The 19,434-nt window shown below is 39.2% G+C and overlaps 1 protein-coding gene across 1 annotated transcript in view; it reads right to left on the reverse strand.

The window, feature by feature from the left end:
* Nucleotides 1–15,602: 15,602 nt before the first annotated feature.
* The window catches only part of ADAM12 (ADAM metallopeptidase domain 12), a 178,398-nt gene continuing 174,566 nt past the window's right edge, over nucleotides 15,603–19,434 (reverse strand). The window contains exons 22-23 of the mRNA XM_002190169.6: nucleotides 18,690–18,802; nucleotides 15,603–16,726 (exon numbers count right to left, since the gene is read on the reverse strand). Of these exons, the coding sequence (XP_002190205.5) occupies nucleotides 16,666–16,726; nucleotides 18,690–18,802 (174 nt within the window). The 3' untranslated portion in view covers nucleotides 15,603–16,665. The remainder of the gene's footprint in view (nucleotides 16,727–18,689; nucleotides 18,803–19,434) is intronic.

Below are 19,434 nucleotides of genomic sequence, written 5' to 3' on the forward strand. Positions count from 1 at the left end.
TTTTTTTGTCTCTAAATGCCATTTTTCCTTTGAGAACCCCCAGTTCCCAGTCCCAGTTAAAGATGTTACAAATTAGATTTTTTCCTGTGTTGGCCAATTTGAAATCTCTCTGGTTGGGGACATGGATAAAACTGGAAAAACTATGCTGTAATTGGCAGTTTCATTCTGCTCTCCATGAATTCCATCAAAACAATCCTGGTGTTCCAGGAATATTTTGGTTCTGGGTTTGACAGATGGAGCAGCCAGGCAGAACCTGAGGAGATTTTCTTTTAAGGGATAAAGCAAATGTTTGGGAAAAAATTAGAGAGACATCTCTGATCATTTCCTGTGTGCTGAAATCTCTGGGATATTTGAAGAAACGATTTAAATTTCGTTTTCAACAATTTAAATTTCATTTTTAGGGATGTGCTACAGGTGGTGAGCCAAGAGTGTCCTACAGACATGGATTAAAGTCCCCAGCCCTAAAGGATCCCTCACTATAGTCCAGTTATCCCTGTGTTCCCTACCAGAAAATGGCCCAGATTTTAAATTATAATGAAATTACTAATTCAAGGCTTCCTTATATAGGTTTAAAAAAAAAAAAAAAAAAAAAAGGCTTAAGAAATGTGTCTGAGCAGGCATGAGGGAAATAATATAATTTTACTTTAACACTCAGGTTAACTAATATGGACTAAAGTTATTCTGTAGATCAAATTATAAAATTCTCTAGAGTACTCCCTGACATAATTCTAAAAAGAATGAATAAAATGTTATTGATTTTTTAAAATGATTTTTAAAATAATTCTTTCCTCAGCCATCTGCTGGTTGTCCAAGGTAAGCAGGTGCAGAAACAAGTCTGGATTTTATGTGGATTGAGGAAGAACATGGTTGTGATCCCAGGTTTCTATCAGTGGAAGTCTAGACATGCATGTTCTTAGAATATTTTAGTGAGACTATATTTGCATTTCTTTTAAGGTGTCTGAGTCATAGGTCAGTGAATATTTTGCCTTGAATATGTTTTTAAGACCTTTGGAAGTTGTGAGAAATGAGTGCTGCAGGTGCCCAGTGGGATGAGATCAATTCTAGGAAGAGTTCAGCCCCCAGAGTGATTTCTGGCAGCGAGGGATGCTCAGCAACCAGAAGAATGTGAGTATCATTAACAATGAAAATTATTAATGCATTTTTCCCCCCAAAAATAGACATTCTTAGGCTTGAATAACATCTGCTTGAAAACAGCCAACTCATTCTCAAGTTTTTCAGGAGTTTTACATATTTTTTTAGGTAACACCTGCAATGACTTCAGGAATTAGTTTTTTTTTACCAGGAGCCTTTTTCACTGAATCTCCAAGTTGTTTAATATTTTAATAGTTTAATATTTTGGCTGTAGGTATCTCATGTATCCATTATCCCATGTGAATGGTGCATGGATCTGTGTAAATCCACACATGGAATAAGTAGGAAAAGAAGGATCCTTTCAGGTTCAAGCCTGAAATAACTTCTTGCACCAACTGGGCTTTGTTACAGTTGATGTCTGATTAACACTCAAAATATTTTACCTCTGGTTTTTCAAGTCATGTCTGTGCATTATAAACAACAAGGCAGAATAGGTTTCTAATTCGTATTCAGCTGGAAAAATGTTCTATAAATCAGAAGAGAAGTTTGCTCTCCCCCTTTGGTGAAGTACAAGAGAATTCTGTTTCAATGAAGCATGCAATTTTAATCAATTGTACCCTAAGAAAAGAAGACAAACAGCTGCTGCTGGTTAATTGGTGAATGTCTCCACCAATGGACTCATCATTTATTCACTGCCTTCAATGCTGAAAATAAAGGTGTTAGCAGGAGGACTGCCTGCACATTTGGGACTGAGCAGATCAGACTGGACATGGAGAATTTATTCCAAGAGACAAAGATGTGACCTTCATCCTCCCAGCTTCATTGTTTTCATCTAATAATCGCATTTCCTGTGAAAGGTCAGATCTCTTGCGTGAAACTAAGGGAAAAACAAATTGAATCCCTCTAGCTGAAAGATTCATTTCTTGTTAGGAATTACTCTGGAGATTTCCCCACTCTGGCAGAGGTTCTGGGGGAGAACCCCAGGTTCCTGTGGGCTGCAAGGGACCCTCAGAGGTCCCTGGGTCCAGCCTTTGGCTCAGGTTGGATCCAGCTCTGGGTCTTGCTCAGTTGAGTTTTGGAGCTTCTCCATGCTTCAGTTTTTTTCCCTCCATGGTAAAATAAATTGTTTTCTTACACCAAGTCAGAATTTCCCACCATCCAGGGCAATTTCCATCTGGCCTTCCACTGTGCACCTGGGGGAAGAGTCCCTCCATCATCTCTTTCCTTTCTCTCCTCCAGAACTCTCATTATTTCTATTTATTTCCCACAACCTCTCTGTTACTTTCATTTACAGCTCCACTTTTGGGTGTGGATTTTGCCCTTGTCCCTCTTTCCTGACTGATCATTTGCAGAGGAGTTGCAAACTTTTCCAGGAAAATACAGGAGTGAAATACAAAACTTCAACTTGACACAGGTTGGTGTGATTTATTCTCCTTTCCTCCCTTTTCTCTCCAGTCTTGTTCCCTCCTGTATCCCCTTTTCTTTTATCCTCCTTGTAAGTATTTTTTTTGCAGCAGCAGCTGTGCTCAGTTGTTCTGTTCTAATCTTTTGTTTTGCCCTTGCCTCTAGGTTTGTTCTTTGTATTTTGGTTTTGCAGTTTGTTTCTTTGAGCCTTCCTTGTCCTCATTTCCCCTCTCCATCCACGGTGTGGCTGTTTGGGGCTTCTCCACTTCATCCTGGGACTGTTCCAGTGATGGGTATTTACCTAAAAATATTTCCTTTGTGTTGAAATTGGCTTTGGGTTGATAAAGGCTTAATATTTCCATTATCTGGCTGATAAACAGAACTATAAAGATGTAACATATAACCATCTTACATTTACAAGATGTAAAATCCAAACAACAGCTCTAGGTTGTTTTGTTTTTTGTTTTTGGTTTTATTTTGTAAAAATAAGTTAAAATTCAATTTAAAATAAGTTAAATAAGTTAAAATTTGTCAACCCAAAGGATGCAAACATTTAATTTGATCCTTTTCTCTTTTCTTTAAAAGGTATTTTTAAGACAGGCTCTGCAGCCATTTCTAAGTCTCTGAAGAAGGCCATATCTGAAATATTTGATTGTAATAATGATATCAGATCTAGTAGAACTTTGAATAATCTCTCATATTAAACAGCAAATTGAGAATTTGGGTTCTGTTGTTGAAGTAATACAGTAAAACTAAATATCAGAGAATTTTATTATTATACATGAAGATTAATCTTCTACAGCAGTGGCTTAATGCTATGTAACTAAAATGAATGTTCCAACTATTTTTTTGGAAAAAATGCTTTTTGCTTTGCTTTCCATAGGAGAAGCAATGAATGGAGAACAATTCCATTGGCTGGTACAATGCAGAGACATTTTTAAAAAATACTTCAAGGAGGGTAAGGAAATGTTCTGGTCTGAAAGAACAGCTTTAGAAGTGCTAAATAGATTTATTATTCTGTTTAAATGTTTTAATAATGGTGTTACACGATGTTCAGTAAATTTCATTTACATTATAATTGCTATTACAAAGTTAAAATACCATCAATGAGATGCTATTGTGCTTCCAAAATTCAATTATCAGTTTATCTTCTTTTATATCAGGCTTAGCTGTTGTGTTTGCAAATTCTAGATAAAACTCACTCTGCAGGCATCCATAGAGAGCTAAAAGGGAGAGAATAAAGGAAGTGGAATAACAGGTGTACTGAGAATTTATTTTTATGTGATACAGAAAGGCCATACAAACTTATTTAAAGAGAGGAGACTTTGTTTTTGGGTGTTCTTTATGTCCTTCTGAAGGTCTGTAGGGACTTGGCTCTACCCAATAATGATATTTTCTCCCTTCACTAATCCATGCATGTATTCTTAGATTTGCAAAGAAAGAAATCAAACAGAATTATTGTCTTTATTTAAACCCCTCTGTCCAGAGCTGGATTCTCTCAGACTTCCCCTTAACTGCCAGGTAACCAGCAGGCACTTTCCCAGTGTCAGACCTCTCCCCTTCATGTGAATTTTGTGAAGAAAACCCATTTCTCTGCATTCAAAAGCAAAGATTCACTGTACCCTCTGCTCTGCATCCTACTGATTATCTCCCCTTGGAGCTGGAGGTGGAATTGTGCCATTTTCACTGAAAATCCAAACTGTAGTCAAATGCCAGCCTCTGTTTGTTGGAGGTCAGGTTTTAAGTCCCTTTTCCTGAAGGATTAAAGAGCTGCAGTTAAGCAGCTCTGGCAGGTGAGTTCAGTGTGCAGCAGCTCTGCTTAAAGCAGAATGCTGAAGGGAAAGTGGCTCTGAATTCAACAACCTGCATTAGGCACTGCTTCTCCTTTTCAGAATTAAAGGAATTTTCTGCAGACCATCCCAATAATGTCACTTTATTCCCAGGGTTCTCTAGTGGGTAATTATTGTAAATGCAGGCAAACCCAATGGGAAGAAATGAGGATGTCTGACTCAATTCAGAAGGCTGAATGATTTCTTTATTATAACTATGCTAAAATACATTAATATACTATATAAAAAGGAAGATACTAAAACTACACACTACTTTAACACAACTTGTGACCCTCTCTGAGAGTCCAGCCCCAGGTGGGTTGGATTGACCACTAGGCTCAAACAATCCTCACCAGAATCCAACCAAGCAATCACCCCAGGGAAACAATTCTCCAAACACATTCCACATAGGAAAAACAAGGAACAGAAATAGAAATTGTTTTCTCTTTCATTTCTCTCTGTGCACCTCTATGAAAAATCCTGAGAGGGAGAGAAGTGTGCTTGCCACAGGTAATTATGTCTTTAATTTCTAGGCTGTCACCAAACCTCCATCCTGGGGGTTAAAGGGGCTCAGCCAGGGCAGCCCAGGGATCCCAGAACCTCAGCACAAGGCTCCTTTTGGGATTGACAGAATCACAGGGATCCCAGAACATCAGCACCAGGCTCCTTTTGGGATTGACAGAATCACAGGGATAGCAGAACATCAGCACAAGGCTCCTTTGGGGATTCAGCAGCTGCGTCTCCCCGGAGCTGTAAATCCATAAATCCATAAATAAATCCATAAAAAGCCCCGAGTGCTGATTGCTGCATTGTCTGACACCCACCCACCCCGGGCTTGGCAATCACCGAGCTCAGGGTGGAGGGGAATTTGATAAAATTGTTGTTGGCCTCCAGCAATCCCTGCTGAACACCTGAATTCCCCCTGAACATTTTCCTTTACTCTCTTGGCTCTTTCTTTCTCAGGCTCTGGTCATCCTCAGAAGTTATTTCTTTGAGCTATAACTTGGAATTTCTCTGTTGGAATTTTGTCCTGTTTGCTGGGACAGCCACACAATTTCAGTAGTTCTTCCCCTTGGAGCATCCACGTGTTTATCTATCAAATTCTGATTTGATAAACAAATTCAAATTCTTCTCTGATTATCTTATTCTTTGATTAACAAATCAGCAAGTTCTTCTGCTGAATTTCCCAGTATTTTGGTAACCAGTGCTGGTTTTCCTGGGCAGTTTGGAGCCCCACATGCAGCTCTGCTGTCCTGGAAATTTGGTGATTTCTGGAGAAGGGAATGGTGTGTTTTGCTTTCTTTCATGGCCTGTCCATCATTCTGGAACTCCTGAATGTATTCCAAGAACCTGTGGGATCACTGGTGAACTTTTCCTTATGTCTATATTGTCTCAAAATTTGTGAGATTTCTCAAAGCAGTGGATGTTATGATTGTCTGTCTTTGCTTGAAAAAAATACCAAGTTTTGTGTTGTGTTTTCATCTCTGTCAGAGTAGAAATTTGCAATCAAGGATCCAGGCTTTGAAACCCTGCTTTGAGCTGAATTTGCTTCATTTATATTTTTACAACAGATTTAGTAAATATATTGATGTGGTATTAAATTATTAACTCAGTGATGGAGTGAAACAGTAAAATATTGTGTTTTGAATGACATTATACATTGCTACTTCCAAGACAGCAAGGTTTGAATGTGAGTTTAACCAGAGTGTCACTGGCACATTTCCATGGGGGTTGTTGTGCTTGCTGGTGGGATCAAATAGATCCCAGTATTTTGAAAAACACTGTGATAAATAGATTTATCTAAATTATTTCTCATTTAAAAGGGAAAAAAAACAAACCACCATAGCTGGAACTTGGTTTTGATGTGATTGAGTGTTATTTGGCCAAGCATTGCATTGAAGACTCATTAATTGAGACACTCCTACAGTTTTGTTAATTGTAACCTCTGAGGGATAAATACAGGTAATTAATCACCTCTCAGATTTGGGCCTGACTGTAATGCAAAGAACCAAAAAAAGAGAACTGCCTCAGTACAAACAGGTTTTCTACACAGCACAGGGAGATTTTTGGAGTAACTATTCACCTAGCAGGGGCAAAATTCTCATTGCACTGAGGACTCTGTGCTAACCTTTTGAAAGGCATAAAAAAATATGGTTGGTTGCAACAGCAGGAGGCTGGACTTGGTAATCTGGAAGATTTTTTAAGTCCTGCATTCATAAATTTTAATATGCTGGTGGAAGGTGTCCCTGACTATGGCATAGGTTTGGAACTAGATGATCTTTAAAGTCCCTTCAAACCACAGCCATTCTGGGATTCTGTGACATATAGGTATATAACTATATATAAAAGATGTAAAATGCAATATGATGTGACAGATGCTGTGGTACCACCCTGAGGGACAGGAGAATCATACTGACAGAGGATGTCAGCTGAAAATCAGCACAGTGAGCTGATCTTTTAATTCTTTTTGTTTAATTAAAATGTAGAAGAATATCCTGATGAGCTTTTTCTTTAGGTGGAAGACTAAAATATTATAGGGTTCTTTCCTGGTATTTTTATTTTGTTTTATTTATTAATTACCAAATCCTTGTATCTTTTTCTATTTCCCATTTCTGGTTAAGGTTTGGAGAACCAGAGGGATTTTAGAGTAAATGAGGAAGTGAATCAGCCAGGAGCCACTGGATTTGTCAGCGTTCAGAAACACATAATCACAGGATATCATTATCTGCAGGTGCTTTTATTGAGAGCTCTGGGAGTCGAGGTACAGACCCAAATCTGACTCTGACACAGCTTTTGAGCTGAATGTATTTTATATTCTATCCTTATATAACTTACATATTAATTATTAAACTTATATTGTTCTATTGTATACATTGACATGAGTTTCTCGTGATCTTTCTTAGGTCCATGACCACAGTTTCACATGATTATTCTTTCTGATTAAACAGTAATTATATTTAATTACTAAACAATTGTCACATCTAACAATTATATCAATTATCATGTACTAGTGCAGTACTAGTTCTTCATGTGCTAAAGGTATTTATTTATTTTTTTTCCCCAGGGCCTACTAAGCTTATTTTTCCTGTTAACCCTAAATCCCCATGATTTAAAACCCTTTTACTATCAGATGCACGGAGCATCTGAGGCACAGGAGTCAACAAAAAGGGAGGAAGGATGAGAATGCAAAACACATTTAACACTTGTTAAAGTTCTAAACCTGACTCTGTGTGCTCCTACAGGTGCTGGAAGTGCCCTGAGAAGCTGAGAGCAGACATCAGCTCAGGCAGGAGAGGTTTCTGGCTGGGTGTGAGAAAAAGCCCTTCCCCAGGAGGGTTCCCATGGCCAGCAGCAGAACAGGGGGCACAGGGAGGTTCTGCCTCCCCTCCATCCCTCAGTGTCCAGCTCTGACCTGGAGAAATCCCTGATGTGGCTTCAGAGCCGCCCCTGGGATGCTGTGATCCAGGCAGGTGCAGAATTCAGCCAAGAAAAGGAGCAGAGAGGAGATTTCTCCATTTGTGCTGGGGATAAGGGTGATGAGGGAGCTGCTGGAAGCTCTCCCAGGGCACAGCTCAGCAGGGTTACAGCAAGGCAAGAGCTCTCAGGGGCACTTCAGCAACAGGTGACACGTCTCTGGGGAATAAAATCAGCTGAAACACCTTTGGATTTTAAGTAAGAAAAGGGTTTTTTAAGGATTTACCCAAAGGGAAAGAAATATTTAAGTAAGATGTAAGAGATGTAAGTCCAGATCCGTTAGATTTTAGTAATTTCCAGCCTCGTGCCAGGATGGGAATTGGGGATTCAGCAGGAGGAAGAACAACATTTGGTGTAAAAGATGGGTGTAATGACATCCTTTCCATGGGCTAATGGACAGTGAGGGCAGTAGGAGGATTGGAATTGGGATGTGGATTTCTCAGTGTTTGTTTCTGTGCCTGTCTGCCTCTTCCTCTCCTCTGATGTGAGGCAGAGGTTTCAGAGAGCTCTTAGGAGTGCATCAAGGGTTTAAAACACATTTATGGTGTTATTCCTTGTCTCCAAGAGGTCAAATATTTTCAGATGTCTCCCATGTTAGAGCTGGATTACCACTAGCAAATTCTTGCTCAGAATTTCACCTGGCATTGAACACATTTAATTGATTATTTTTATTATTATTAATACTGATAATGATGTCCTTATTTTGTAGCACATTAATTTCCTTTTCTTCTGCACGTTTAATGATGATGTTGGCTGCTTTTGCTGGTCACCTGGATATGAATAAGTACCTGAGCTCACCAGGTGCTTCCTGGGAAGGCAAAGATCTGGGAGGTCACACAACTTTTCAGGGCTGCAGGTAGAGGACAAGGTCCTGCCCTAGCCTGGTGATTGATGGTGCTGGAATGAAAGAATTTCATCCCAACACTTTGCAGAGAAGGCAGCATTGTCCTAAAAGTGAGCAGGTTAATTTTTATCCTCATGTTAATTCTGCCCTGATACATTCCTGAATCCTTTGGGCTCTTAATGGAAACTCATTTGCCCAAAAGCATGGTGGCAATGGGTTCAGAAAGGTGGAGAATTGGGTAATTCTGGCTGGAAAACAGAGCAGTGGATAAAACCCTGCTGATATCAGAGCAATAACTGGAATAATCTCTAAGCCTTTAAGACAGTGAAGCTTCCATGGCAGTGGTTGTGTAATTAGAACTCCTCTCTTTACCTTTCCTTCAAAGGGAGCAGGGTGGCAGAAAATTAGGAGTTGATACAGGCTATAATAGGGAGCCTTCCTTGCTTATAATCCACATTTTTAATCAAACCACAACATTCAGTTTTATTTGCAGGTTACCATGAAATAGGAGATGGGCATGATTGCCTGGGTTTGGTTTCACAACAGGCACGGATGTGTGTTAGCAAACAAAATTGGACATATTTAGTAATGGCTGAGTAAATATTAGCAAATGGATGGTATAATTAAACCAACGGGGTTGCAGCTGATAAGCTCTGATCAAGACTGCTGGGTGAGAAGCTGGAGATTCAGAGATAAGAACTGATGGATCTAGTGTTATCCTAATTGAGAAGAGGGGAGCACCTAAAGCATGGAGAAATGAAATTGATGACCTGTAAAACAAGCTGAGATTAAAAAAAAAAAAAAAAATCAGCTTGATGGAGGCTCCTGAAGGAGTGCAAGGGACCAGAGAGGGCTGGGCATGCGTTGGATAAGCTGCAGTTTTTCTAATGTTTTTTTAAAGATGGTCAATATAATGTGCAATAATAGAATGGGACTTAAACCTTTAAGTAACACTTAAACCTTGTGGGATAGAATTTAGTTTTGCATTTATTTTATGGAACTGAGGTGGTTTTTCCTCTCTCCTCACAGATCCCCTGTTCTCAGTGCTGCCTTGTTTGGGAGGTGTGAGTAGTGATGGAATTCTGTGTCCCTCTGCTCCCAACATCAACCTGGCTTTATGGTGAATGGGTTTTCCTAGGGGAGGGAGAAATGCTGCTTTGGAAGAGGGAAGGAGGATGAAAACCATGGAATGGAGGTTTGGCAGCAAAGAATCAGCTCTGGGGAGCAGGATGGAGCACAATTATTCTCACTTATTTGGTCTTGCTGTCCCAGCAATCAGGAGGTTCCAGAGTTTCTGTCTTAAATAAATTCTGCTGGATGTTTGTTACTCCAGGAATTCCATAGCTAAAGTGTTTGAAATGATATTATTTTTATTATTTAATGTGTGTGCATTGCTGTACAGTACAGCCAGCTGTCCATGCTTATGGAGTGATAACTTTAAAAGAATAAAATCAGAAAAGTTATTTACTGGGACCTTCAGTTTTCTGGGAGGCATTGCTGGGGGGAAGCACCTCCTGAGAGGTGAAATTAGAAAAATTCCTGTTCAGCAGTCACTGCTGAGAGACTTTTCCCTTGAATTTTTTCATGTTCTTTCCAGACTGTGTCAGGAAAATCCACAAACGTCAGAAGGGGACAGAGGAGTCCTGTAACTTTATTTGAATAAAGAGACAGAAATTAAATTAAGGGCTCCTCCTCTTACATTTCAAATTGTCTTTACAAACCCCAGTTATTATTAACTCAACCCTTTTGAACAACCTGGAACATTTGAAACACCCTCCTGACTTTTCCAAGTGTGGTCCCTGCACCAGGCATGGCAGATAAATATTGAGAATAAAGCAGAAATAGCCCAGTAATTACCAGGGGTTCTTGTCTATGGCTAATGATGGCCAAGGTCTGCCAGCCTTTTGTTCCAGCTGAGAATTCCAAATTTCTGAGTGGGATGGGTGCACTTGTGTCTGTCTGTCCTGGCTGCTGTTCCTGTGCTCCTGCCTGGACTGATGGACAGCAAAGTCCAGAGGCAGTGGCTGTATACTGCCTTTGCAATTGTAGTTTTTGGGGAATTGTCATCATTGGCTGAAGTGGTGAAAGGAGAACTGAATAAGGTAAAAATTCCAGCAGTGACCAGTCCTCCTGTTGGAAAAACTAACAACAACAATAAAAAAAAAAGGCATTGTTACAGCCCTGGGAAACTTCAGTAGTGGGGAGGATGGAAACAGTGGTGCCACCTCACAGAATGGGGAAAATCTCAGGTTATTTCAATAGTGGAGAAAAGTCAAAGCTGTAGGAGAAGAGAAACCCAAAGTGGGAACATCCTGACAGTGTAATTCATCTATTCCAATCAATCCATTTAACTGTCTTTCCTGTTATTTATGGTAGTGCTCCTGGAGATTTATAGTGTTCATCTGAGATTGCAAAGCTTCATCACAGAAACCAGACACAAAAAAGGGGCAAAAAATAAAGGAAAAAAAAAAAAAAGATTCCCTGGAGAGGTGTTTATAAAATCTTCCTCTGTAAACAACTTTAGGTTTGGGATTTAGATAAAACTGGCTGGGAGAGCCACAAAGACACAAGAGCACAAAAGGGATGTGACAAAAGGAAGGAAGGAAGGGCAGGAAAACAACCCAAAAGTGATAAAAAGGGAAAATGTGAAGAGAGGGTTTGCTGGATGTAGAAGGGCCAAGGCTGTACAGAGTTTCTTGAAAGGAACTGAATAGGAAATTTGATTTTTTAGGGGCAGAGAGTGCTCTGGGGCTGGTGCTAAAGCAGAGACCCCTGAGCCCAGCCACTTTCCCCCCTGGCTGTGGGGAAGGACAGCCCTGCTTGACATTGGAAATTTCAGCTCCAGGAAGTTTAAAATATAAAAATAATATTAAAGGCATTGACCTGGAGTTTGTTATGACTTACTGAGTCCTTACTGAATGTTGGAATTCTATAAAGTCTCCCTGCTATCTTCAATCCACACAATTCTCTGTCTTCAGAGCTGTTATTTTGGTTTAATTTTTGTTAGTCATTACAGGTTATAGCTTGAAGGTAACTGAAAAGGATAGTGCCCAAACCACATTTTTGGGGAAAAAAATTCTACAAACTGAATGTATTAATTGAATGAATAGATTTTTCATACATTCCTAATGTACACCAAAATTATGCTTGTGATAAACAAGGAATTTGATGAATTTTCTCACCTGTCCCTGACCTATATTTTAATTTAAATATGTATATACCCTGTAAATATGTATATTTAAATATGTAATCTTTGTAGAAAATATATATTGATATATTTTAGCTTTTGGAATTAAGTAGTAATTTACAGTTTTAACAGTCTAATAATCTGGTATATTTGCTAAATAAAAGCAAGTGATATATGACAAATATATAAATGATCTGAGGTCTTTTCAGATCTGTTCCTGAAAGTTCTGCTTTGGGGGTTTAAAAAGTAGTTTTAGAGGTCTTAATATCAAGTAACATCAAGATTGCAAAGTAAAACACTGAGAAGTGCAAAATTCACATTGCTTTAAAAAAATTAGAAAAAATTCAGTCCTTTCCTGCAAAGGCAGTATAATCTAAGATAAGGTACATACAAAAGGCAACCTGTTGGATAGAACTTTTAATATTTGCTGTGGGTTTTGGGAGCAGTGAGAACATCCAGGCAGAAGGATGCCATTCTCTCCCACATTTCTTCTTTAAGGAAATAATTTTTTCCCCAATATCCAATCTAAACATCCCTGCTGCAAATTGAGGTAATTTCTTCTCCTCCTGTTCCTTGTTTCTTGTCCCCTCCTGTCAGGAGCTGTGCAGAGCCACAAGGTCCCCCCTGAGCCTCCTTTTCTCCAGGCTAAGCCCCTTCCCCAATTGTTCCTTCCATTAAAAACAATAAATTTAAATATGTAAAAATTAAGACCTGAAGTGGAGCAGAAAAATGTATTGCTCATCTCTACAGATACACGTGGTCTTATCTGATACACTGCTTAAAATAAAAGAGGGTCATGGAAATGAAAAGTATCTTTTGTTGTGATGATGATGATGATGATGTTGGATATTAAATTCCTGAATGAACTGAATCCCAAGAGTTGTAAATGTTCAATGTGCTCTAGGGTTCAATTTCTCTTATAAATGTTGTGTGAAAAGGGCAGCTGCCTGTAATTTATGGGGAATATTTATGTGTGGTCTCATTCTGTGGAAGGATGGTCTCTGTGCAGAACGAGTTCACAAAATGATGTTTTGCAGAGTGAGATAAAGAATGAATTTGTTTACTGTTACATGGTAATTTACAGTTAAATTGGAAACTGCTGTAATTTGATTGGAAGTTAATAAAAGAGAATATTGCCTACTCAAATGATCAGAAGAAACCAGAATTGAAACAAAGGAGAAAGCTCTGTATCTCTTTCTACTCTGAGCTTTTGAAAAGGCTTTTAAAATATTCCATGAAATTAAAAGGAGATAAATCTTGCTACCCTGATAATTGCTAGCTTTTACAAACAATCTGGGAATACTAAACCCAAGGGGCTTGATGGGGAGAAGAATGGTAAATATGCAATTTTCCTTTTGTTTACTGCCTATTTATTCATTTTCTTTGGTGTTTTGTACTTTCTGTTCTATTGATTAGCATAAAGGCATCTTTAGGGAGAGCACAATGTTCCTGCCTTCCCTCTGGGAAGGGAGCCTGGCTGGAGCAAAATTCCAGAGGGGGAGGCTGGAATAGGGGTGTGGGAAAAGACAGAAAGGAAAAATCAGCACAAAAAAAATCTCTCCCACCAAGATAAATTGAGACCCATAAAATCCCGAGGATTTAAAGGTTGGTGTAACTTTAATTCTTAAAGGTGATTTAGAAAAGGTGATTTGCTGAGCAGGGAGGTGGAGGAATTTATTAGGACAGGACTGAATTTATTAGGACACCACTGAATTTATTAGGACAGGGCTTGTGCAAGGAGCACACCTTGGATTTCACACCCTGGTTTATCCCACAGGTATTTTTATTACACTGCCCTTACAGATGTAAAACCACTCACCTGCTTTCCACAGTGGAATTTTCCATGCCACCTGCATTTCTAATCATGAAAGCACCAATTATGTGTGAAAACACCTCAAACCAGCTACTACTAATAAAATTCCCCAAAAGAGAAGAAGGATTTGATGGATCATTTGGTGTCATCCCTTGTTGTCAGGTGGTGTTTATTGTCCCATTCCACCCCAAGCTACAGGTCCTTTTCTGCCTGTAGAATTTTGCAGCACATATAAGTAAATACAAATATAAATAAAAATATAAATATATTGGTTTAGTTGGGGTGTTAGGGCATGGGATGGACTCGATGATCTTTCAGATCTCTTCCAACCTAGTAATTCTGTGAAATACAAAGATAAAAAAAATATAAAATTTACAAATTGCTGACTGAAAGGATTCCACATTTCATGGCTGTTACCTACATTGCATCCACATTTTGCTATGAAAAAAATCACCCTGTACTATTCAGTAAGAGCTTTTTTTGGTGTCAAGTAATGGTATTAGTTTTTATAGGCTCTTTGGGTTTTGTTGCCTTTGTTCCAGATAGAGAATTGGGATTTTTTTTTTTTTTCCCAGACATCTAGAAATCTCAAATTTTAGCCATGTCTTAGATGGAAAGTCTGGTAGATAACATGTTCTTAACTGCAGGACTAAATTCCATGTGCTTGTTTTAGTAGGAATAGTTAAGAAATTTGACACATGGTGGGGGTGAGGCGGCTGCTTGACGTGACAGGGACACAAGTGGGTGCCCTGTGTGGATATTTCTATTTTCTATACCTTTAACCTGCCTAGGTTGGTCATGTTTAAGTTTATACACGTGCCAAGTCTTACCTAAACTGCTCCTGTTAAATTCAGAACTCCTGATGCTGACAAGAGACACTTTTTAGTCATTTCATGTCACCTTTCACTACCCACAGTTTCACCTTATGGTTTTCAGCAGTTTGCAGAAGAACTCTGATAAAATAGAAATATTTAAAAAGCAAATTGAGATCACGTGGCTGCTTCAAATGGAGGTACTGTGGCAGGCACATTCTTCTCTCTCTCAGGATTTTTCATGGAGGAGCAGAGAGAAGAAAGAGAAAACAATTTCTATTTCTGCTCCTTGTTTTCCTATGTGGAATGTGTTTGGAGAATTGTTTCCCTGGGGTGATTGCTTGGTTGGATTTTGGTGAGGATTGTTTGAGCTGATGGCCAATCCAACCCACCTGGGGCTGGGCTCTCAGAGAGGGCCACGACTTGTGAGTTAGAGATATAGTTAGAAAAATTAAGTATGATATGGTAGTTAGAAAAATTACTAAAAGTAATTTTAGTATCTCCTTTAAATAGTATATTAATGTATTATAGTATAGTTATAATAAAGAAATCATTCAGCTTTCTGAACTGGAGTCAGACATCATAATTTCTTCGCATAGAGTTCACCTTCATTTACAATAGAGATACCCCCGACTGTAGATACAAAAAAATAGTGTTTGAAATAAAGAAATATGTAAAGAACATATAAAGCATCATTTCGGTTCCCTCAGCATTGCTGGGATGTTTACATCCTTCTGCTGTGATTCTCCACACACAAAACCCTGCTGCTGCTCTTGGAGATGCTTTAAGAATTGAAATACATTTGCTTTTCCTTTGCTATTGAGCACCAAACTAAGCTGAGGTCGATTTTGGTTTGTTCAGTCTCTCAATAAACATGAAGGTTATGTTGCTGTGAGGGGGAATAACTGGGAAAATGAAATACAGTGACACTTCCTGAAGCCAGATATGAGTTTCTATCAATGCTTTTATTTTTGCTTAAGGAAACAAAAACCACAAGCAATGAGGAAACAATTAAAGGTGATAATCCCTTCTCCCTCTGCTTCAGCTGATAATTAAAAATTGTTGTTTTTACAGGTGAAACTGTGTTCAGCAGTGCTACCGAGAAGGCACAGAAGAGATCAGGTGTAATCACAGAGCAGAGACGAACTTCTTTTTTTTTTTCTTTTTTTTTTTGGCTAATCCAAGTCTATGTATTAAAATACACATTTTGATTTGGGAATTAAGAAACCCAGAGCAACGTTGTAGAAGTTTAATACAAAACAGTAGTAAATATGCAAAATACAGGTGATAAGCAGAGCAGTGAGGCAAAAGGAAATAATATAAAAGTTGATTCTTAAAATGTAATTCTTTGTAATTCTTGGCTTCCCCCCAGCCCTGGGTGTAATGCACTGCCAGTCTAACCAGGACAACAATGAGATGGTGGAATTTAATTACCAAAGCATCAAAAAGGAGATGGCACAGGGAGGCCTGATAGCTGCATTAATCTGTATCAACCAGGTTGTGTTTGAGGAAAATGAGGTTAAAAACACCACAGCTTTGTGATATACAGTACTTCTTCAGTGAGAGGACTTCTCCCAGGTGGATACATCCTTTCAGCACAGAGATTTCTGGGAGATCTCAAACAGCAACATGAAAATTGAGATTACAGTACAGCTGCAAACACAGAGTGAGCCTTTGGTTAAATACAGGTTACACCTCGGGTGCAAATATCAGGCATTTTATCGAGTTCCAGGAGAGATTTTGTCTTTTCACCCTGCCATATTTATTCAGAAGTTGGGTAAGAACCATGGAGATGGAGCTGTTTACACATTTCATTGATCTGCATCAGCACTCCTTAAAGAATAGATCAAAACTAAGAAATCTACATAGGACCAACAGAGCAGAATTATTCAAGTTCAGTGAAATATTACAAACAAAAAAAAAGATTTCCTTTTTAGGAAAACTCAGCTATGGTAAAAATATCTACTACAGTGCACTGCACTGTAATAAATATTCAACATAAATTAATAATTTACAAGTACCTGAGCAAGTATACAGAGCACCATAGCACAGCACAGCACCAAAGGCAGTAGCTCAGAATTCTTAAAAATAATGCTGTTTTAAACATTAAAAATTCTAAGTATTGTCATAGAAATGAACTCCAGCTGGAGTTGAAAGATAGTGCAAACTTCTGTCTTCACTTTTTAAAATAAAGGTGTCAGGTGTTCTACTCATTTCACATCCATAGTGTTGCTGGACCTGGATACCAGTGGTGGATGTCTGGGAGCAGGTCTGTTGGAAAGAAAGAAAACAGCAAATTGTAATTTAATCTCCATTTCTTTGTCTGCTCATCGATTTTGTACCTGATCAAAAATGTCAGTAATGTTGCAGAATTCCAGGTGGTCTCCAAAAGCTGAAATGATGTTGCTTTCAGAATATCTGTCTAGAATGGACAGCCAGGAGTTTAATCAAAGTTTCTTTGTGCAGTATTTTTGCTAAAATATAGGAGACTATATTAATTCTAATTTTAATGTTTCTGAGCACTTAAGTGCTTTACTGGTAGAATTCCTGTAGCTTAAAACACCACTTTTACCCTCCTTGGAGCTCACTTTATTCACAGGAACGTGAGGAATACTGGGTAAGAAAACAGCATTGACTAAACCCACTAACACTGGGTGTAGTTATTCCACTTCTTTAATTTTTTTTAAACATTATATTTTTGAAGTGCACAATTTCTATGCTTTTTGAATCTTTTGGGTATTATTATCAGATGATGTCAACAGATGTTTCCTTGGGAAATGGGTGATCAGGAAATCACTTTTTTAGTGGCCAATTTTAACTGCATTCAGTTCTCAGCCTAATTCAGATGGGGTGGGTCTGAGGAGAAAATTCATTATTTATTGGTTAGTTTTGTAAATATGCAGCCAGGTGTTTACAGTCAAGCCTTCACAGGTATTATAAATCCTCATATTCTGTGGGAGTCAGAGCAATTGTGCTGCTGCACTCCCAGTGAGAAGCAGCATGATAAGTAAAATTAGAGATGGAAATGATGTTGGAAGTGGTTGTTGCAGCAGTTCCTCGAGCCATTTTAGCCATGTTGCTGCTGAAGTGCTAAAATCCAGGTGTTAAGATTGATAACCTTTTTAGGACTACCTAAAACCAGAAGCTAGATTAAATTAAGGGAATAAAAAGGGGTTATATTTATTGCAGGGCCTTCAGGTACATTTGGAGCAGATGAAGCCCCCCAGGGGCTACACCCAGAAATGGATGATAGGTTTTCCCACTTTTATAAGTTCGGTCCATTTGCATATTGGGGGTTAATATTCCAATTACAGCTTCAGGTAATGAAGTCATTTACCTCAAGTTTTCTCCCAACAAAACTCACTTTTGTTTACACTTCTGGGGCCCAAGGCAGTGAGGTGTCCTTCATTTCCAGGATGGAGAGGAATTGTGTCTGCCCAAAATGGGGGAGCAGCAATGACTTATTAAAAAAAATACGGATATTGATCTAGTACCGATATCCAACTGTGACAGACAAAAACTCTCTAACAGTTTAAAGTTAGAAAGGGTATGTTTATTGTTTGTGGGTCACTCCCAAATCCACACTGCAGCTTCCAGGTGATTACAGAGCCCTTTTATCCATACAAGTATTGAATACCCAAAATACAAATACACATTCATCATTTTAGTGCATCCCATTCCCCACTTTGTATGCTAATCACTCCAAAAGCCATTCAGCATGCGTGGTTTGTTCCTTGAAATGGGTCGGTGTCCCTTTCATGGGGAGGGGTCCCAAAATGAGGAAGTCAATGAAGTCTTCCTCGTTCTGACCTTTCTACCTTTTCAATGCAAAGATGACAAATGAACTCTTGGTAGAACTCCCATTCCTTGCCTTCAACTGGTTTCAGAACAGAGGAGGCCCACAATGTCTTATGTTCCTAAATGCTCTTTGTCAGTTTGTGTATTCTTCACTATAAACCCAGCTAACTAAACATTGTGCTGACAAGCAATCAATTATTAGTTAACTACTAACTCTTAACTTCATCAAGGCCTACTCATTTATTTTAATTAACTCTAGTGAGGCTTATCTCTAACTAAAATCTTAGCTCCTCTAAAAATCTCTAAATTCCTTAAAATTTACATTTCAGCAGCTGACAAGAATATGGGTTAGGAGTTACACCCTGATGAATGGCAGGATGACAAACACATGGAAAACACCCAAGCTAAAATCCCAAGGATCAGGAGGAGGACTGACCTGGCAGGGGTGGCGTGGGGCAGAGCCTTGGGGTGTCCGGCGGGGCCCTGGCGCGCTCGGCCCAGGGGGTCAGCGGGGAGAGGCTTCCGGGGGGCGCTGGGCTTGGGGGGCTCCTGCAGGAAACACCAGCTCCTGTCAGCTCCCAGAGGGGACATCACACCCTTCACACACACCCTGCACACACACACCCTCTGCTGAAGGCACAGAATCCTGGAGTTACACACTGGCTTGGCTTGGGACCCTAAAGCCCATCCAGTGCCACCCCCACCATGGGCAGGGACACCTCCCATGGTCCCAGTGATGCCTTGAGAGGCTGCCTGGAACAGGGTTAAAGGAATAAAGAATAAAGGTTTAAAGAATAAACTCTGCTAGACAGATTAAAGGAATAAAGCAGGGATTTGTTAAAAGGCCTGCACAGGACACACCTTGGGCAGTGCAAGAGCCTGGCCATGGCTCCACCCAAGATGGACAACGAGTCACGAGTTTTCACACTTTTATAACTTTTGGTCCATTTCCATATTGGTGTTAATGTTGAAATGTTGTTACTTTCGAAATATCTGACTGGAATGGGCAACCAGGAGTTTAATCAAAGTTTCTTTGTGCAGTATTTTTGCTAAAATATATAGGAGACTATATTGATTCTTTTTTTAGCATAGATGGACCCAAGATGGACAATGAGTCACGAGTTTTCACACTTCTATAAATTTTGGTCCATTTCCTTATTGGGGTTAATTGTTCAATTCCA

Source organism: Taeniopygia guttata, chromosome 6, assembly GCF_048771995.1.
Source record: "Taeniopygia guttata chromosome 6, bTaeGut7.mat, whole genome shotgun sequence".
NCBI classification, from domain to species: domain Eukaryota; kingdom Metazoa; phylum Chordata; class Aves; order Passeriformes; family Estrildidae; genus Taeniopygia; species Taeniopygia guttata.